Here is a 23,242-nt window from a genome sequence, read left to right on the forward strand (position 1 = left end):
CTACTAACTACAGTAAATTTCACTTTATCTGAACATAAAACATCCCCACCTAACAAACATTGATATTTCATAGTCTGAATGGGTACAATATAAAACTGAACAAAAAGTGAGATTTCATTTACACCACTAAACTCCTCATTGTCAGTTAAAGGTTCGTTGGCTTTGACAGAAATGATACTTGCTACAAACCTAGTTACAATTTTGAGGTTATCACATTATTAGTGGAGATGACTAGACCAATTTTGGTTGGTTTCAACGTCTACATGATATTCATGATACACATTAAATTTGCCAACAATCGGTCCAGTAGTTTCAACGATTATCTGATTTGATTTTGTCTCTGATTTAGGATAATTTCTTGACCTTCCTTTTAATCTTATTGAACAAATGTTTCTTCATTGTTAGCTTATTTATGTAGAGATACTAACTGAACAAAAACTAAGAAGATCAGTTAACCTATTATTTTATTACAATGACAAATTCCGATTTTTGAAAATTTGACACTGTTTGTCGTTTATGTTCCGTGAACAGATAATACCTGTAGAAAATAGGGACCATTACGATTTGTAAACTTTACGTGATTTAGAAGTTTTGAAAATTAGAATAGGAATGTTTATGCGTCGGCAACTCGAGAACTAATAAAAACTTTTGTGTTCATTGTGAAGGACGTCAGGACATATGCTTCAATAATTGAAATAACTAAACAGATCTTATAGATTATTTGTAGAACACGTAAATTGGGAATATTTTACTTGGTTCGCGTCGCAACGCCGAATTGGCAATTTATTAAATTAAGCTTCCCTATTCAAGCTATAAACTATCAAATTTACAGGATATCAGTATCCCTATCCGTTTTCGGAATGAATCCTGCCCGACTTTTATCTAGGACATTGTTAAGAACGTGTCTTAATTTGTTTTTAGATTTACTAAATAAGGTTAAAACGAGCGTTCAGAAGCATTTGTAAACCCTACAAAAACGCTTGTTATAATATCAACTTCACGCGAAATTTATTTATCAAATTTGATATGATGCGGGCAAATTTTTGTTGATAATGAACAGACAAATTCGATTAGCGGTAATTACAAACTACACCTAAAATTTTGTAGTAATTGATCCATCATTTTCGGAGAATACGTGTTTAAATAATAGTTAATAGACAGGCAGACGACTCTGACAGACAAACAGACATGCATACGGATGAGTTACGCTCGCAAATTGAAAATATGCACAATGTTTGAAATTCCAACACAATCACGAGTAAATATGTGGTGGTTGATGAAATTAATAAGTAAGCAAGGGTAAAACAAAGTTGAGGGGTGTGGAAATTAAAGATTTACATTAGGTGAACGACCTTTGTCATCATAGAAGAAGGAAATTGGGAAGCCTCTGATTTGGATATAATGTAACACGTACTAAAACAGTTTGTCAGTTTTTAATGATATATATGTTCAAATTTGAGCAATACGACTCCACTAAGTTTTGTATATTTTTTTCAACTAAATGTGAGAAAGCTCCGTGTTGCAAAAAGTCGAATTAATCCATTTTACCATGAAATAAATTCGAAATTCACCAATACAGCATACAATTTACGCCATGTTACTCCCCCCGAAAACAATTTAGATGATCCTTAATGATTTTTCTATCCCTGTGGGATCCGATTGTTTTTGAAGAGGTGAACATTGCCACAGGCTGAATACAGTTCCACATTAACGATTTCGCATTTGAGTAAACAAATTGTAACCAAATTGTGGTAATAAATTGCAGCTCGGGTTTTATGCAAAATGCAAGTTAACAGGGCAAAACCGAATTTTTAGGGTTTGTAAAAAAAAAAGAAATTCAATGAGATTGTGTCACTCCGGCACTTATGGAAATTTCCAGGTCAAGTTGGAGTTATCGTGTGAAGTGAATGCGAATTTCCGAAACGCCGAAGCACCGAGAAGTCGACATCCATTGATTCTGCTAACGGTTTAAAATATAATCTGTTATTTGGTACATAAACGCGCAGAGAAATTAAGTCAAAAATATGTGCTGTGTCTCGTTTCCGTCTGTATGTCTGTCTGTCTGTCTGCTGTCGTCATTACAAATTTTTTATTGGTTAAATAAGAACGAGTCATCCCATTTTCTCGAAAATTTGAATAATACGCACGTCCTTATATAATAAAGATATAAGTAAGAATTATAACATTCAGAACATTTTGTTCGATTGTGGTTTAATTGATAATTGTAGTCCTGTTTTGAGAAGACAAATTCATTCAAATCAAACTAATTTCTACGTGACATTCTTTCGATGTATAAACATAAATAAATACTTGAGCTTCAGATTGCTATTAGCTAGTGCTGATGGACAAGGGGTGTTATTTATGCCGCTGGTTTTTACTTTATAGCGGTTATCACAAAATGAAATCGTAAAATCAAATTCTATAATGTTTGCAAGTTATACCGCGAAAAAACCTCTTCAAATAATTCAGCAATTAATTTCAAATGAATATAAAGTTGTTGAACGAAGAATTTTTCAAAAGATTTGTCTAATATTTTAATTGGATTGAACATTCCTGTATCTAAAGTTGACTTGTCAGGCATGTCTAAAGAGTTAGTTCCTAATAGTGTTCCTGGGTTACGCTGCATCCATCTCAATCCTATTTACCCTCTATAGTGGAGTCCATTGCTAACAACTTATAAAACTTGTTGATTTTATACGAATTGAATACGGGAAACTTTGAAAGGTCTGTATCCTTAGCTCTAGTTTTTATACACTACTTTCATATAGATTATTATTTATTATAAATCTAGAGAGTCAGGAAAATCTAACCAAAAACTGTAATAATAGGCAGAATGTCGTAAGTCCAAAGAACATGGTTCGACACATTATTCCAGAACATCTCGACATTGTCTAAATCGTTACAATATTTTCAATATTATGAAATTTGAACTAATAAAAATATGTTTAATTGTCTATGCCTGTCATAAAGAATTAATTCTCTTCTTTTATTGATGTTAAAAATAAAATGTAGAAACGTTAGCTTCGAATTCAAATCGCTGACAGGTTTGGCTAACGCAGAACAAATCTGTTGTATACGTTTCATGAAATTCCGCAGACGATAATTTTTCCCCCACATAATTAAAAAAAACATCAAAAATTTCGCGAGTGATTTATAGTTTCCTTCCAGTCGTTAACGACACTTTAATTGCGGCATTTTTTCTGCCATTTTAAGCGATCCAAGTTTTTTAAGCTCAAAAACATCTCCCATTTTTTCCGGGAATAATTTATTAATATTTAATTAATGGCGGCGCGTGTGGAACGTTTTCGTACTTTATGCGATGACCCGAAAAATCTCCCATTAATAATTTAATTTTTAAAGCCGTTTTCTAACTTGTCCTATAAAAAGTTTGCCATCAAATTTACACCGTCACTCGTTACATAATACCCGCAAAATAACAACCCCTCACTTACGATTTATTTATGAGCTCGCAGACTAGTTTGAGTTTGTGGAGGTGAACTCGAATAAACTTTTCTCCTAATAATGACTACTTTATTTCACCTGGCCGGGACTAATAGCCGAGTTTTTCCTTGAATTATGTATAATGTGTTTGTAATGTCTACAGGAAGTTTTTTTTTAGGGACAATTACTTATTTTATAAGTCAATAAGAACTGCGGTCTTCTTAATTGGGCTAAATTGAGTTTGTTCGCCAATCCAACAGAAAACACACAAAAGGAAACCTAAAACAATTAATTATATTAATTTTCTTAATTTACTCGTTAGAGTGACCTTTCTTAAGATAAATAAAAAACGGAGTCCAGAGAAAGCGGGAAAAGTTTCCTCTCTGTGTAAATATTTTATTTTCTTAGTAAGATAAATGAGATTTAGGTTCCCAAAGTCGATTATTCTCTTCAATAATTAAAGCATCTTTGACAGAAGCACGTCCATTGATTAGTTCCCGTTCACTTTCCACCATATCAGAAGCTCCGCAAATTAAAAATGATGACAAATCAATGACTTCGGAAACTTAAGCTGCACCGGGTTTTGCGGCAGGGTGATTTATAGTTTGTTCCTAAATAATATAAATTGTGTTGATACTTGTTTAAAACTAAGTTTCCCTTTATTTTGGGAAAGCGACAGTCGAAGCAGATAAACATTTATCTAATTTGTATAATGACAGCTCGTTTCAACTCCTAGGGCGATCCCTAATTTTAGAATTAAAATGTTTTTAATAAAATACTGCCAAATTTAATTTAAGGAGACTTTGAAAGTGTGGAAACAAAGATTAAACTTTTAACTTTAATTCTGAATTAACTGTAATCTATGTTTGGTTGAGTTGGTAAAAGTGGAAGCGAATTTCGATTTTTGTTCAATTTATGTATTATGATATTGAGAGGAAAGTTTCAAGTAATAAAAAGAATAATTAGTAATAAATTATTAGTACTAAGTATAATTGATATTGATCCGTTTTCATAAACATTAATTTATAATACATTTTTTTATTCAACAGTTGTCTGTATCATACTGTCAGTGCAGCCAATAATTGAATCGTTAGTATTGTCAATAATTGGACTAAATTTGATTTGTTAAATTTAATTTTAAACGAAAACGACTTAAAAACTTTATATTTTGTCCAAAAATATGAACTGACATAACTTTGTCTAAGTCATACAAAAATTTTGGGCTCGTAATGGACTTCAGTTTCTACTTCTTAATTTTATTTTGTTAATGAAATATCTAGTGAACCACGTTGAATAAATAAATCGTTTTTATTGGAAATTGTTACGGAAACAAACTATCTAAATAAATCAAGGAACTTTTTGTAGAAGTTATCGCAGGTAGCATCAATATCGCCAAAAGTTTGCATGTTAGTCTATTTAGTTGTGAATAGTGGTAGAACAGACCCTGCAGGTGCGTTGCATTGGAAACGGTATTGTTCTGTTGCATAATAATTAATATCCTTAGAAAAGGATGATTGAAGTGAAAGCAACAATGAAAATATTGATTTCATTTATGGTAATAACTTAGCTTGAGTTTTATTTTTAATTAAGTCATATATTTTTCAGTTGAGGGCAAAAAAATTCTGATGCTTACTTAAGTTAAATAAATCATTACTTTATAGTTGTTCCAATTATACACCAAAAATTGCAATGATGTACAAAAACTTACCAACGATTAAATGTGTATAAAAATTAACTTGAACTGTTGGAGGAACATACGTAGCCGCAATGGTTAACACTCCATTGTGAAGATGAAACCTGACACCTACTATATCGATCCGAGCCACAGGAGACATCAGATCTAAATTATTTCGCAGCAAAAAAAAGAACAAGAAAAAACTCTTCAGCGCTTCCAAATTTTAAATAGTTCATGATCTCACTGAGAGAAAAACACACATTTTAGTTGACTTTATTCAGACCGTTGTTTCTAGCCGAGTTAATCATCTCTTATTTAAAGTAAATGCAATTTTGAAGATTTATTATCGTATTATACTAAACTGCTTTAGTAGATTTCAGAAGTGTGTGGAATTTGTCACGGCTTCTTGAAGTCTTTTTTTAGTGCCACATGTATTGAATTTGTGGCTAACATTGCTAATGGATATTCTGAACGAATTCCTTAAATTCCAGTGTTCGAATTTTATACGAGAGAATTTTTATGTCGAAATTCTCGAGGATTTTCTTTTTTCATAGACTTATTTATCACTCAGGCAGACGAAAAATATTACCAATAAACAGTTTGCATTGTTTGTTAACGAGGCAGTGTTAAATGTGCCTTTATTTTTTAATAACAAAAAACACTTAAAAGACGTATATTTTTTGTTGCACAAATTTCCAACAGCTTTGCTTAATAAAGTAATTTGTAAAATACAGTTAACATAATTACCTGCTCCGTTTAAAACCAAAATATAACAGTAACCGTGTTCGCAAATAACAGGAAAAAGGTCTTATTGCCCACCTTTAATCAGCTTAAGAGCTTTGTTGTCATTATGTGAAATTAAAAAAAATATTAGCTTACAGAAAGTAAGCTCGTGGCATCTAGCTCTACACAGAAAATTAAAGTGACCTTGTCATAAACAACTTTAATTAAACTGTCGTTGTCCTCATCCACGGCGGTACGACGCCTATGGGTTTTCTAGTATGCGTGTCGATGATGGGTGACTCATCGTCGGAGACGGCGGCCGAGCGGCGTTCGCTAAAGAAAGACCTGAAAGCGGAAGTCGCCATGGGTATTCCAGAAAGACCTCGATCACGAAACCTCGAGAAGGAGAGTTTGGGTTTAACTAAATTTTTTTTCGAAGGGAGTGAGACACTTTTCATCTCGGTATGTAATGTTATTTTCCTTCCCGACCGATAACTAAACTATTGCAGGACAATTTTGTAAAAATGTAGTTTTATTTTTATTGAATAGTTCACAGCAGTGATGTAGATTCTGGGGATTTACACTAACCGACAAAAAAACGGCCATACTGAAATATTTCGCAAAACCATTTTAAACATTATATTTTAACTAGTGATTGTATTTGTTTGCGTCTTTTATTAGGTGATTTGTGTATCTTGCATCAAGAGCGAATGGTTTTTTAAATAAAATAATAACTACTAGTTAATTTAATAATTTTTAAAGAGATTTTGCGAAATATTTCAAGAAGGCCGGTTTTTTTGCTGGTCAGTATATATTCATAGTTTAAAACTCCGAATCTTGAAAAAGTCAGAATCCATGGCGAAATTTAATCCGAATCCGATTTTCGAGCGTCTATTTGGATTTGGACCCAGATTTTAGTTTTCTTTGAATTTTGCTTCTATACACAATTATTTTAAGAAAACTAGCACACACTACCATGTGTACTGTATCTAAATCGGTTTTAAAAAATATTTTATTAAAGATAAACAATTTAAATCCATTAAAGATCCGAATTCAAAACTGCTTCAAAAAATTGGCCAAGTTTATTATATAGAACTTCCCTAGCACAACATATTCAAATTTTTCAAAAAATTAAAAAATGTGATTTTGGGATTTTTTTTACAATAACCCATTTAAATTAAAATAAACATGCCTGCGTAGTGTTAAAGTAAAGGTAAAGAAGCATGCAATGCATATATTCATAGTGAGTTTTTCTCTTGTAACATTTTGTACTGAGATCATCAATATTTTATTAAACACACGATATCTATTTGTTTTGGATTACTCTGCATAACTAATTCTAAATAATGTGTCATCCACAACAACAATATACAGTGAAATATCTAAGATAAAAGTAGATTTTTAACTGCTCCTCTGCTATCAAGAGATTTCAGGATCCGATTTTGCATTGATACAAATCCATTATTCTAAAAAACCATAAACTCAGTATAGGAAGCGGAGACCGGGACGATTACAATTTACGCTTATTTCTCCTCCTTAGATAAATTGCCTGACTTTTTTTAATGTGAAAAAATATTTTTATGATTTTGCAGTTATACTGAAAAAAAGATTTTCTTAACACAAATGTTATGGACATGCGTCAACAGATTTTTTTTAGGAAAAAATTTGTGATGACGTTATCAACGTTTTATAAAAGACCCGTGTGTCAAATTAATAGGTGAAGTGTAGTGCTAACAATAATATATTCTCAAACTTTCGGGAAAATGGAATCCTTATTTATACATTAAAAAAAATGAAGAATTAAGAAAAATTTGAATAACAGACGTTATCAAATTATTATTAGTGGGTATGATTAGGCAAATTTTGATTAAAATTTGACAACAATCGGGTAGTTAGGGAGATTATCTATTTAGTAAAAACCGACACAGACGATAAGCAGAGTGCTAATTTTTCATATTCTTAGAGTCACGAAACATCGAGAAAACATGAAAATAGCCATTAGTCTGACTAGCTCTAGGAATACGTCATTAACTTATGCTCGGCTACAGATGGATTCAATTTCGACCGTAAATTATGGATTGTACAATACTAACCATTCAATTTGAATTCAGATTTGATTCGGGTTTTAAAATAATCAATTTTGCGTAAGCATCAAAGGTGAAAGATTTAGGTATATTCCTCAACAATTCTTATTCAAACGCAGAGTTAAGGACCGACCACCGTAAGTACAGTTTGGGTTTTCTGCCTGTTTGCGTACCGTTTTTTTTCCGTTATCGTCAGAAGCCGAAACCGTTGACCACGCATCATTTTCCGCCGCCGCGCTACCCTCCCGTGGCGCAGTCCAGGAGAGAAAGACCGTGCCGGACATTTAATTCTTGTTTTGTTTATTTTTTTTTAAAACCGTCTTGTAATTATTTAAATTAGCCGCAAGATTATTTTAGCCGTGTAGCGGGTGGTAGGGAATAAACCCCGATTTATTGTTAGTTTTCCTCCGTTTTAATTCAATTATTGTTTCCGCCTGGAGATTTGTGTCTCCGGAGATGGAGCTGGCGCCCGAGCACCGCCGCTCCCGACCGCAGGCGCCACCCCCGTCCGCATAAGCCTAGGTCGGGTCAGGTCAGGTCCGGTCAGGTCAGGTCAGATTACGCACTTGAATTCCAATTTTCTTTAAAAAACCTGATGAAGAACATTTATTAACGACTGGGATTCAAATCTCAATATAAATTACGGATTTTACACACTGAAAATCCGAATAGCGTGCGGATGTAACTCCGACCTTAAAATTAAGGCGGATTGAGTGAACATCAAAGAAAAACATTTAGATCCACTAAGGATTAGGATGTAAATCTGCCTCAAAAGTCCGGGTACGGGTCGGGATCCAAAGCAAGGATTTTACAATACTGAAAACCCGAATCACATCCGAATCTGGTCCCGGTTTTTGAATAATCCGGATTGCGTGAATACCACTATTTCACAGCTTGCATAAAACGAAAATATGTAGTTCCGATTTGGTTTGTCAATCTGTCTGGCATCTTTCGACCGGAAATTTGTTATAAATATAATTTCCAAAACTGGTAACCCAGTTGAAGGTGTATTTTGTCAATTATTTTAGGATTGGTTCACCTAATGTCGATATTGTCAAGTCTGTAACATTATCAAATCATTTAAAATAAAATATGATTGTAACAACTCATAATTACTGCGTGTTTATTTAAGATATCTGTAATATTTTCTTCGACTGAAATTTCTCATCTCCCTTTATTTGCTTCTTTAATTCTGACTTTGATGCACTCAGTTTTAAAACTCTCTTCTAAATATTTTCCCGTCCTATAAAACCACAATTTTTGACATTCAGACTCTACCATCCTTAAGTTTAGTTAAATTAATTTAATTATTAATATTTATTAATAACTCTCGTCAATAACCGGCAACACAAGATACCTTGTTTCTATTCTTAACTCAACACAGAGCTTGAAAATGTGCTAAACACATGTCTATCGTCCCCTTTTACTGAATGTATGTGGCCCAACTTCTGAAGTGCCACAGATAATGTCATCCATACTAATCGATTCTTCGCCATTATTTCAGGACACATTTTCCCTTTGCTGATAAAATACCGGTCGAGACCGTGTCTTAGACCGTCCTTGAAAGTTGCTTAAACTTCGCAAAAAGGAAATTGTTCCAAATAAGACACAATCGATGACGCCTATGTCATGTGTTATATTATCTACTGTCACCATTGTCCCTGCGAAAGTGGAAACACGTAATTAAATAACTATATTCATGCTTACTTCCAAATTCCAAAAACTGAAACGTTTCCTGTAGCATACGATGCTTAAATTGTCTCCTATAATTTAGGGTTTCTTATCTTTTTAATAAAGATGTAATGCAAGCATTGGATATTAAATTTGTAAGATATGACCACTTAATTTTTAATTTGAAAGCTCTCTGTGATAGAGCAATGAACGGCTCAAGCTTTATTGCAATATCCCCGTCTTAACGAAGCGATGGCATGCAAGACTGAAGATGTCGCAGGTGTCGCCAAAGTAAATATTGACCGACTTTGCTAATGAAACAGATAAATTAAGAAAAACATACAGTTTTTGTTAATTATCAACTTCCCCCAGGGAAGCTAAAATGAGGCAAAATTTTCGATAGGTACGGAATTTTCAACAGGTTTTCACAATTTGGAGTCACGTGATTGCGTTTATGAAACTTCTGGAGCCCTGTTTCTCCTTCTTGCTCTCAGCCGACATAAAGAAATAATGAGAAAAGCGTGCTGAGATTCTTCAACATCTGAAAGCAGTTTTTACAGAGCAAGCTATAAGACAGTAACACCAAAGTAAAAGAATTAGAACGCCAAAAATTACAGTACTTAAATGAGAGGTTTGTTAATAGCGCCAACGATTTGCTCCAGTAATGAGATCAGCTTTAGCTCTGGATGCTGACCAGAAACAGGAGGGTAGTAATTTATTACGATGTCTAGTTGGATTCGTATTAGGCGAACCTTAAATCTCAAATTTCAGACGCGGCTTCATATAGCAGAATTACTTTAGTAACACGAAAAATGTGAAATTATCAGTCTTGGCGAATTTCCTAGGGGAAGACCTTACTGAAGTTTCCAATATTATTTTTGTAATGTAATACTTAATTAATGTAATATCTAAGCTGCAAGACAATATGCCACGTCTAAAGACAAGTCCTTCTAATATCGTTTTTCAGAAATTATAGTTTTAGAAATTATGAGACAATGGTTCCAGGTGGATGAAGCCGCACTCATGCATTCCAACATATTCAATTATTCATAATTCAAATTCCGAATTAATGTCAAGCTTGCTGATTTTCACCCGACAGCCCGAATTATCCGATTCAATGAAAGTAGACAGAAATAACAAAATGTATCGACAGTTAACCCTTCGAGATATGTAATAACTTTTACAAAATGTGATTATTTTAAATCAATGGCACGGAAGCGGATTTGAAATCACATTATGTTTGGAAGTTACTACGTTACACATTATTTTCTTTCCGTGTCTATGAAACTTGAAATTATACGCACCTGCGAACTTAGGAAGTTTAACTTTATGAATTGATGTGGAGTTAAAATGATATCAAATCGTGAGTTTAACTGTTGATTTTCTTTAAACTTTCCGTTTGCTTTCCTTTGGCTTCGATTCGTACAAAGCTGGTAAAAATAAATTTCTTTGGAAGAACTGTATCCTTGGTCGGTCTGATTTTGATTTGATTTCGGTCTTTTACTTTTTGCTATTTTCTCGTTTTCGGAACATTTTATAGAGAATGCTAAGTTTCGTTGCACGGTACTTTGGTTTGAGATTTGTCAGGTAATATTTGCAGAGGAAAAATCAAAATAAAAATGTGAATAAACTTTAAGAATGGTGAATGGCAATTTTATCGGTTTTCTTTAACTCGTTGTGTTAACATTCGTAGTTGTGTGCACACCGATTTAATTTCCATAAAACATAACAATTTTTCTTGAGATTATGGAATTGAGGGTCATTCTACATCAAGGCACAGATTAATCAAGTTGGAGTGGCGAGCAATTAGAATTATAAGAAATTAGAAAAATATAGAGACGATTGTAAGGAATTCTTGAAAAACTTAATATTCTTACCTTTCCCAGACTGTTCATTTAAAAATGCTTAAACCCATCCCACATCTAATGTTACATTAAATGCTGACCATGATTACAACACAAATACTACAGATATCGTTTATCACATGTTAAAATTATCAAAACCCAGAGATAGTACAACTATTATTGTATTAAATTTTATAATAAAATTTCAATTTAGATAAGGATTTTACCCAGCAAAGTATGTTAAGTAAAATGCGTTATTTTTGTTAAAAATGACAATCTATTCATTCCAATTCCAATAGTTCATTTTTCCTTTTTTTTAATGGGTTTATTTCATATTTGTTATAAGAGCATACTAAATTTATTCCTGTTATCATTATTATTGTACCAAGAATGTAATTACAATTTTGTTACGATGTTTCGACACTAAATATATTATTATCAACGTTAAGACATAAACTTGAAATTTGATAACTAATTTTTCAAAATGATAATAATTTTTTTTTTAATTTTCAAGAGATTTATATTTTTCCATTGACCGATTTAGTAATCAGGTGATAAGAAATATGAAAAGGGCAAATTGAGACCATTCGTGATGAAATTTTCATTCATTGTCAAACCGAGGGGCAGAGCGTAATTGCAAAATCGATATTTCCCTATACAAATTTACCACTTTAAACTTGTTTTAAGTTTCTTGTTCTGAAAAGATGACTGCACATATTAAGAAAAAGAAGGCAATATATAAGCCCCACCCACCCGCCCTATCTCAATTCTGATGATTTTTTTTATTCGTCGTTATCCAAGAGGACGGAGCTTGACTGCAAAATCCTTATTTCTCTACAAGAAATTAAAAATATGTTTTTGAATTTCGTGATGTTCAAAGAATATTGGATATATTAAGAAAAAAATAAAGGCAAAGATTAGACCCCACCCCTAGCCGCCCCGATCTCAATTCTGAATTGTGATGAGTAGAGAGCGGAAAATATGCAGCAAAATTTTGGGAAATATGATCATATGATATGCACGAAATTTATGGAAATATGCAGTAACTTTCTTAATATATGCAGAGATATGCATTTGCATATGCTCCAACAATTAAAAAAAAAGCTTAATAAGTGAACTAAATTGATTTACAAATTACAAAAACAGGTTTCCGTTTTATTACAAAAAATACATAAATCATAAATATTAATATTCTTATACTAAAAATTAAATATAAACAGAACAAATCGCAAGATAGTAGTAATCGACTATTTAATTACTATTTTGGTAACAATTTATTTTTAAATATTTTTCGAAATATTGAACAAAAAGTGATTCTAAAGTATGTATTTGTAAATAGAAAAACTGTGTACCTACTACGTCCACAGATGTAAAAATAAATACCGGTTTAGAGCAGACGCGACAAAACACAGTTGCTTCTTGAAGAATAAGTTCAGGAAAAAGTTTAATCCATAAATTAATTTGAGTTATCTTCGACATATTGACACACCTGTATCGCTTTAAATGCCTCAATGCAAACTCACGATGAAAAATAATAGGATAACGTCCCTTTGACCACCACAAAACATGTCATTAATACACTGAAGTAACGAACAAAAATATTGGGAAAGAAAGTAAGGCTTGTCCCAGAAAGTTTTGCACCATATTTAAATTCTGCTATTAAAGTTGTTTAATTGACATTTGAATTAAGTAAAATATATATGCTACAGTAGGCCATGGTCTACACATCTGTCATTAGTTTTTTTGTTTTAATCAGTCGGCTCTCAAAATGTCGTCAAAAAGAGTTAGTGTAAGACAACGAATTTTGCAAATTTGGTCCGAACATTATCAAAACTCTTTAAATTTAATAGTGAAAGAGGCTAATGCGACGCAGTGGACGGTAAAACGGACCATTGATAGATGTCAGAGACAAAGAAAAATATATTTTTTTGCAAAAATTTGGCCGCAAAGTTCTTGTTTGGCAAGCAATTTGCCAATGTGGCAAGAGAAACAGGATTTTTTTGTTGAAAACAGCACCAACACTGATTTTTGTGTCCGAAAATGCCTTCAAGCTCGATTACTATCTTTTTAAAGAGCTCACCCTGGTTCTACTTTCTTTTGGTCAGACCTAGGCTACTTTGCATTACTCACAATTAGCGAAGAATTGGTTTGCGCAGATTAGAGTGCAATATCCAGAAAATGAAAATAACCCCTCAAACTCACCTGAACTCCGGCTTGTTGAAAGATATTGGGTTCTAGTTAAAGGAAGAAGGAAAATGCGCCAAAAATTTTGAATTCTTCAAAAAATTGTGGATGATGGGAAGTAAAAAAGCTTCTAGTGCAAATTTGCAAAAAATAATGCGTCGCATTAGATCTAAAGTGAGATTATTTTCCCGTAAGCCGTTAATTTTAAACAAGTAATTAAGAAATTCATAATTTTACTGCTGTTATAGTATACTGTAAATAAATTTGATTCGATTTGTTGAGACGTTCTTATTTTATTCAAAAACAAAATATGTGCAAAAGTTTCTGGGACAAGCCTTATTTCCAAAAGGAATTAGAGCGCGAATTTACCTGCTGGATGGTTTAACACCCAGTGGTTTCTCCAAACTACCATAAAACCCAAACCTTTCCTAGTTATTTGAAGCTCAGGAAAATATTTGCTATATGATGAATGAAATTTCGACTTTCTAGATATAGTCTTCCCAGTTTAAAGTGGTTTTTATGATAGGTCCATTGTGTCGAAGTTGATGATGGGGACAATGAAGTCATTCCCTAGCCATAAATAAGAACGTGGTCGGTTTCTTTGCAAGGCCGTACTTTGTTATTTAATATTGTCCGTCGTGGGGTAATAACGAAGTGATAATGTTAATTATCTTGTCATAAAAACCGCTTTAAACTGGGACTACAATAAATGCCGATAGAATGATAATCTTTTTTTTTTCAAATTACCACAAAAATGGATAAAAATGCAAAATATGCACCGGTTACGTGAAATATGCAGCAGAAGGCAAATATATGCAAATATGCAATTTTTTTTATAGCTGTATTCATTTTTAATTAGCATGATTCGTTCACATATTAAATATCAAGACTTATATGCTAAAAATAACGGATATGCAAAATTTCATAAAATCCGCTCTCTAGTGATGAGTTTTTCATTCGTTGTCAGATCGAGGGCGGGGCTTAACTGCAAGATCCATATTTGTCTACAAGAATTTACCATTTTAAACATGTTTTAAGTTTCGCGTTCTGAAAAGACGACTACGTATGTTAAGAAAAGAGTAAAATATAAGCCCCGTCCACCTGCCTTAGCTCAATTGTGATGATTTTTTTTAATCATTGGAGCCAAAGGAGCAGAATTTAATTGCAAAATCGTTATTATTTCTCCACAAGAAATTACCATGCAAGACATGTTTTTCACTATAGTGTTATTCAAACACTACAATGTACTTATATTAATAAAAAAATAAAGCCAAAGATTAAGCCTCACCCATACCTGCCCTGATCTAAATAGTAATGAAGTTTTCATTCGTTTACAGACCTGGGGGCGAACCTAATTGCAAAATCCGTATTTCCTTACAAAAATGTTAAACATGTTGTAAGTTTCTAAAAAAAAAATTATCACAATTGAGATAGGGTGGGTGGGCGGGGTTTATATTTTGCATTTTTTTCTGAATAAATATGCACTATTCTTTGAAAAACACCATACTCAAAAACATATTTTTAATTTATTTTTAAGAAATAAGTAGTTTGCAGTTAAGCTCCACTTCCTTGATTCACGTTGAATAAAAAAAATCATCACAAATGAGATAGGGCGGGTGGGCGGGCTTACATTTTGTTTTTTTGTTTTAATATTTGCAGACTTCTTTTCACGACATGAAACTTTGTAGTCTTAAGGTTATTTAATTTTGAATCAGTTATTACTACAACCACAATGACTGAAGATTTCATGTGGAGAACGTTCGTGTTGGCATATCACGAATTTGCCTGTGTTATAAGCAAGAAAAGCACAAATTATAAAAAATGAATAATGCATGAATCAATCATTCAGATAACTTTTAGAAACGAACGATTTAACTTAATTTTAATGAAATAGAAATTTAGGCAATACCACAAACAAAAAATGTTACACTTTCACAGCAAGATTTTTGCAATATAGAAACCTAACTGTAAAATTTAATAAGCATGAAGTTATGGCGCGTTAGATACAAGCTTAAATGACATTCAAATTTCATAAATAAAATTGTCCTGTCCTTGGTGGAAATACGATAAGTAGAAAGAGGGTTAACTTAGTCAAATATTACCCTTTTAGTAGAGTTGCAACTAAAGTTCAAGCTGTCATACCAACATGGAAATAGTACAATATTATTTTAACTCTATAAAATGTACAGCACGGCTTAATTATATCGAATTTCCCATATTGTTTGTTTCAAATATATTCTTGTTTTTTGTTTTTCCAACATATCGTTGAAAATACAAATAAAACGAAACCAATTTCGAATAAAACTAACTTAAAACGTGTACATTTCACGAAACCGTATGACTAATTTTCACGTTTGTCGATAAATTAATTAACGCCAATTAAACATTTTAACCTGGGTGTTCTCTATCCAGTGTACCGTGTTTAATTTTAATAATAGATATCAGAAAATCGATATCCAACTAATTTAGGCCTTCAACTATTAATTCAGTTCACAATTTTCTGACAAAATTATACGCCAATTTGTATCGGCCTGTGTTCGGTACGATTCCTACAAAATCTATTCTCAACCGTCGAAATAAATTATTTATGAACAGCACTCCGATTCGAATCAGAATAATTGCACGTTATAGAGATTCTTGTGCATTGAAAATGTTCAAGTCGACGACGACGTTCCAATCGGAAACGACAATTTTTTCGCTCTCTCGCAGAGAAAAAACTAAAAGAAATCTCACCTAATTCTCGTGGTTTCTCGTTGGGGATCCACTGATAAATCAATGTATTAACATCGTTAAAAAACCACTTAACGACCAGTCCTTCGTCCACCGACGCCTCCAATGTGTAATCGCAATTGAGGACAATAGGAGCACCAAATTGCGTCACTTTCGGTACTTCAAGTCTCTTGATTTTCACGCCGTCGATGCACTCGAACAGTCCTGGAAATAATGACACGGTTTATCGATTGAGCCACAATGAGATTGCAAAAATTGCCGAAGAGAAGAAATTTGAAGCCGGCTCTGCAATTGGCGCAGCCAAGCGGATGTAAATCGGATGTAAATCTGAACATATAATTTGTTTAAAAATGTACGCGGTGGTGGATGCTAACAGAATATTATTACAAAACTTTGTTCTGCTGTCTTGATATCAAGACATGATGCTAAATTTGAAAATAAATTTACAACGTGAACAAAAAAATCTAAATAATAAAGACGATTGTCTTTGTTTCCAAATTCCGGCGTGTTTGCGTATAATTCTTACATCAAAATGAGAACCCGCTTTTGTCGTCTTGTCAAAACAAGAATTGTAATTTATAATCAAATCGTCGGTATGAAGTGTTGTGATTGTGAATGTAAATGTGAGCAGCAAATTTAAACACAATTAAGTTTCCGGTGGTAATTTAATATTGTAAACCGTTATTAGCAAACATTTCGTACAAAGTGCGTTTAACTTATATTTGCCGTCGTATCATATCCATATTCATATTGTAATTGTCTTTTGGATTTCGGTGTTGTTTTCGTTGCTTTTTGTGTTTAAATATCTTTTATGAAAACAATTCATTTTAGATTTTGTATTAGCTTTAATCATAAGTTAGGTCATTGTTATTCCTAACAAGGCTTTAAACTGCCGCGTTGGAACCATGATCCCTTATCTAAAAGGAGGAAAAAAACAATAGCCCTTTGTTATCTTTAAATGTTGGTGAATAGCTGAGGAAGTAAATGCTTTGGATGAGTTGCGATTCAAGAAAAATTTCTGCAGTTTTATTGATGGAATGCTGCACTACTGTGTTGGTTTAAAAATAGTCGCTAGCATTAAAATGATAAATGAATGCCAGAAGCACTCCAGTTAAAGATCGCCACGACCAAAGTTAAAATCAAAAATAAAAGATTTCAAAGAATCCATTATAGACAAAGCTCGGATTATTTTACTGTACATGAATAAAAACTCCTTATGGAACTTCGTATTATGACACATATCCCAACGTCGTGGTCATAAACGATTAATCGTGGACCATTCTTTGGTCCACTCTAATAGAATTTTAGTTGGGATTTGTTCTAACAATAATTTTAAAGGACTGTTAGGTTATCACAAGAAATGGTAAAGATGAGCTGAAAAGTTATGTAAACTACAGGATGTCCAACTTGAATATAATGATAAAAAATTTACAAATTTAATGACGTATAATTTAACTTCTTAAGTTTTTTATAACTTTGTCAAGACAAAGTAACTATAAAAAATTAGGTACAAAATTCCAGTTTCAATTATTAAATATAGCGAAATGACAAATTTAATCTGACCAAATTTTTGACAGCAAATGCAAATATAGTAAAAACTACAGCTGGAAGAAAATGTAGGTTCTCTTTAATAAAGTATCTAAATTTAAATGAAATTATATAGGATATTACGTTTAAAAATTAAACTAGGTGACTAATATTATTAGAGGGTATACCCTGTATATTTGAATTTTTTTTTTAATTTCTGAAGCAAAATTTGTAAAATATTTCTGAGAGTACCTGTCTTATTTAGAATTCAATGCCGGCTTACTTAGGTAAGTAATCGTATTTTATTGTATTTTGCTCATTGTAAAAATAAAACTTTATGTCTCAAACGTTAAATAAACACATCTTGACTGATTCAGCAATTACACTAAGATGTCACAACTTGTTTGAATTGGTAAGTAAACACAATTTCAACCCACGTTCGAATGTTCCATTGTAAATATATCAATCACGTTGTAAATGCATATTCATGAATGGAACGAATTTTCTGTAGGAGGATTCTTTACTAAATTCTAAAAATATGTTTCCTTACATTTTGATTATTAACCTCCATAAATATTCATTTCTGTTTACCCTAGTTGGCTTATAATTCTGTACTATAATCTATATCTAAGCGAGGGATCGACTAACGCAGTTCGTCCTCGAAACGTTTTGTATGATACTTTGTTTTTGATCAACAGAACAATTTTTATTTTCATTTCGATGTCTCATTGAGATTAATTTTCTTCTTTTTTGTTTCAAATGTTTGTTGTTGAAGATCTAATTTAAGTTTTCGAAGCCTGTTGTTGGCTGGTTTCAGTTACTGATGAGTTGTTTCGGCGTCTAATCTAAGTTTTATCTGTCGTGGTTATTTGTTGTCGAAAATACAACTTTGCCACTTTTGAATTAACTATTTCTACAAAACAGTTTGATATATTCATACAACATACTCTTTTATATATACAAATAAACAGTAACCAAAAACTTGAAATTTTAGAAGTCGTCTCCTTCACGATACAGTCGCTAAGAAATTTAATTTCTAAGGGCGTAAAAAGAGCTGAAATATATTTTTACAAAATCTTTAAAGGCTCTCACTTTCAGTAAATTATCAGCTTGACTTGTGCTTATAAAGGTTAAGCTTTTAAGATATTTTTGGATTTTTTTTATTCAAACCTCAGGGAATGAAACGAGCGGAAATTCTTAAAAAAAACATAATGTTGTAAAGCTTTGCCTTAAGCGCCAATTTTCTATTAAGACAGTTTAATAACTTTATTGCATTTAAACAAAAACTGTTTTTAATAAAGATTCCTACACAGAACTCAGCAAAAAAGCAGCTATAGGCACAGAAGTGTTTACAAACAAATTTAAAAACTTAATCAATCTAGCTATACGATTAAAGTTTATTTTATTTTACTCATTGATAATAAACGAGCTAATAACAAAGTTTGCAATTAATGGCTATAATCCTTGGATTTTGGAGAAGAGAGGCGACATCGCACAATCCACTTTTATCCACGTAATATCCGAAACTGCTGGGAGGGATTTTGTTTCTATAACGATAAAATATCGGTACCAATAAAATGTGGTCGTCTTTTTCTTTTGCATCTGAAATTTATATTTTCGGCCTTGTCATTTATCGCTTCGTTATCGCTTCGTTATCGCTTCGTTATCGCTTCGTATCGTATCGGTAGAAACAAAATCCCAGGGGTGGGATTTTGTTTCTACCGATACGATACGAAGCGATAACGAAGCGATAAATGACAAGGACGAAAATATAAATTTCAGATGCGAAAGAAAAAGAACACCACATTTTATCGGTACCGATATTTTATCGTTATAGAAACAAAATCCCACCCCTGGACCGATTGTTGCCAAATTTTGAATATATATTAGGAGTATCGTGTAGATGGTTAAATACTTATGATTTTTTTAAAAGTAAGTAGGGACAGTCATAAAGGCCAGGAAGTATCTTATAAAGAAAAATGACAGAATGTTGCGTACGTCTTAACTGCAAAGATGACATACTAGCCTTTTGTAAAAGGAGTTCCTGAGGAAATTCTCTAGCCGGATACGACTAGAGGACTCAATGCTTGAATTGTAACTCTATGTTGAGGGCAGGATGATAATCATCTTCTATAACAAGCGGAACTAGAGATCTACTAACGGAACAATTAAGACTTCTGTTGGGGAAGACAAAATCCAACAGTCCATCTTTGGAGTTCAATATTTTATTACATTGCTGAAGATTAAAGAAGTTCATAAATTGTTTTATTAGAACACATCTGGAGGAAGATATGCAGTTAAAGGAAGAAAGAGCAAATTCTGGGACATTAAAGTCACCCATTACGAGAAGATTGGAGTTATATAAAATATCTAATTACAGTAGCCAATCAAAAAATATGTTAACAGTGTTTAAGTCACAAGATGGTGGTATGTAGTTAACAACTATATACGTGATTCTCAGATTATTGGTAGATATTTTAAGAAGCACAACCTGCCACAATAATTTACTTTTCGTCCTTCTAAACCACTATCTCCTTATAACATTCTGCTGTTGAGAAGCTCTTTTGATAAGCACTCAATGCTTATATTAGTTATTACGCTGACAATACAAAAAAGAGGGAAGATTAAAAAGGACTCAACAAAGCCTCCAATACTGGACCGTCAAATTCTACATAAAATTTTAAGAAAGCTCTAAGAAACTGCTCTTAGAAGAACCGATTTACCCCTTTGAAGAATATTTCAATAAATTTAGTAATGTGTGAATGATATTGTCTGTAGCATTTTACAATGATTTGTTTATTATAAGTACTACTTTACTCGGCGAATCCTATATCGTATATGTTCTGAGAAATAGACGATTATTATTACTATTATTACTTCGGACTTCCCTGTGATGTACCTTTCTTAAACGCTCACTACAATGTCACCCTACGTAAACATACAGTACCAAAAAAATAAACGCCCTTTTTAGAAATAATATCAAACGAAGCATAAATGTATACGAATACTCTAAAAGTTAAAGCATGTATCCGCTATTCCATCTTCACTATATCCCTAAAGTAAATCAGGTATCTCTTTGTAATAATGCTTCAGTGCGGTAACAGGTGACTTTGACATGAATTTAAATTAAAAATCTTTCGTACTTCCTAGCTTAAGTTTTTAAGCGCAACATTGCGGCTTTCATTAAACGAGTTTCTAACAATTTATAAAAAATAAATCAAATAACGTGCTGGCAGTTTTATGTTTGATATAATATTTAGTTTGTGCTACAATCGTCCGAAGTTTCAAATAAACTTTGTTTGCAGTAGAGTTCATTCAGCCGCTCAGACGCAATGTGATAATAATTAAATTTCGATTTTGAAGCCACCACAAACACTCCTCTTTATTATACAACAGACCATACAGTCTGAGTCTGAGCGTCTGTCGATACGACGGACAGAGAACTGGATTGTATTAGCAGTCCACATGTATGGGATCAGCGTTTTTATTCTGTTACGTGAATCGTTTTAAAACAATCCACCTTTAATATCAATTAAAATTAAACATGTTCAGGTACAAAAGGCAAAAAGGATTTAAAAGAGAATGATTCCAGTGTCTCTTGTGTTCGTCGTTGCGATATTGTGTTTACAAAAGTGATTTATTCGAAATAATGGCATTGTTAAAAGAAAGAGCTTAATACAAAATCATGAAAATAATGCTAAAGTCTGCATTCGCTAGGTATTTCATTTGATTTCAGCTTGTGGTTGTAGACATCAAATTAATATTCTTGTCGCAGAAATAATGTGACCGCAGAAATTTTCTCGCTTCTAAAGTGTAATATTTGTTAGAATGTAGAACGTTTCTTTGTCCTAAGGATGTTCATACACATATTTACAGCACCTTTTTTTTAAATATTCTCTGTAACTGAGTCTTAAATATTCTTATCGCTTTCTTTTGCACGAGAATATTACTAATCGCACTGAACATGACGCCCTAGATCGTTTATATATAATATGAAAAGAGTAGGTCCCAATATAGACCTTTGCAGAACTCCACATTTGACCGTATAATAGTTAGAATTCGTTCCTTCCCAGTGCACCAGCTGTTAACGTTGAGATAATTTCGAGATGAATATTTAAAATGCACTTCCTCTTATACCGTAGTACATATTTTTGTTTAAGTAATATTGTCATGGAGTACAGTATCAAAGACTCTGCTAAGGTAGCAGGATACTAGTTCTGGGGTTATGCCAGTTGTGACAGATGATGTGATACACACTAGTCCGAAGTTCTAGCAGAGATTTGTCGTTTATAAGGCAAAAATCGATGCAGGTCGCTGTGTTTTTGAATATTCTTGAAGATCCAAAGACTATTGTTTGAAGCCATACGATAATAATAAACCAAGAATTGTTGTTCTCTCTTTACTTTGCATTAAAAAATCTGTCTTGAAAACTCCGCCTAGATATAAATCTTTTTTCTCATGGGTTATGGTGAGAATTTCTAAAGTTTTAGAAAATGTTTGTACAAAAGTGTCGAAATTTCCCTTTAGAGATCTATACATACCCATAACGACTATATTTGAAGTAATTAGTTCAGCAGCTACGAATTCGGCCTCTATTTCCACCGATAAATTCTTAATGCGATTTATTTGTTAGGCCCTCATACTTTTTTTCGATTGCTATCAATACTCCGCCATGAATGTGTGTTTTCTAGAGAAAGAACCAATATCATACCTCGGTAATTTCAGCGGTAGCATTGTGTTGTTGTCACACCAATTTTCTGTAATAAAGGCAATGACTATTGTTTAAAATCGTTAGAGCGTGTTTTTTAGAAAAGAAATGTCAGTCTTTTTCAAGAAACTTTAGTTTATTGATGTTGATTATCAGCCAAATTACTTGAATTCCATGGCTTGCTGCAGTCTAAAAAAGTCGTGAATGCAACAGACCACATACTTACGACCGACGACAGACATGAGGAGATTTATTTTTACGAAAGCTTTACACATTTGCAATTTTCATATTTGCCTTACATTTCGTTAACCTTGAAAAGCAAACATCAATTGTGAAAACATTGATATATATAGAATGTTGAAGGGGTCGAGTTTAGTGGTAGACTTATATGGATCCTGTAGGTAAAGTCTGGCATCCAAGCTATTTTTTTTTATGATTTCGAAAAGTTCGTTGTTATGAATATACACTTTCGAAATGACCAATTCAACTGAAAACTTTATTAGAAAAGGTTTCACTAAATAATATTCCTCTGTTTTGCTCAAAATACATCAAGGTTTAATAAATTATTATTGTATAGTAAATTAATATAGACATTAAATACACAGTCTCATATGAGGAAAATTACAACCTATTTATGTAACTTGTAATGTAAGTT

General features: G+C 32.6%; 1 protein-coding gene across 4 annotated transcripts in view; it reads right to left on the reverse strand.

Annotated features, from left to right (window-relative positions):
* LOC135125816 (uncharacterized) overlaps positions 1-23,242 on the reverse strand; it is a 261,385-nt gene that overhangs the window by 187,075 nt on the left and 51,068 nt on the right. For all 4 annotated transcript variants that reach the window (XM_064051523.1, XM_064051522.1, XM_064051524.1 and 1 more), the window contains exon 2: positions 16,356-16,556. In XM_064051523.1, the coding sequence (XP_063907593.1) occupies positions 16,356-16,556 (201 nt within the window). The remainder of the gene's footprint in view (positions 1-16,355; positions 16,557-23,242) is intronic.

Source organism: Zophobas morio, unplaced genomic scaffold (genome assembly GCF_036711695.1).
Source record: "Zophobas morio isolate AGI-343-1 ecotype UQ-CSIRO unplaced genomic scaffold, CSIRO_AGI_Zmor_V1 ptg000009l, whole genome shotgun sequence".
Classification (NCBI taxonomy): domain Eukaryota; kingdom Metazoa; phylum Arthropoda; class Insecta; order Coleoptera; family Tenebrionidae; genus Zophobas; species Zophobas morio.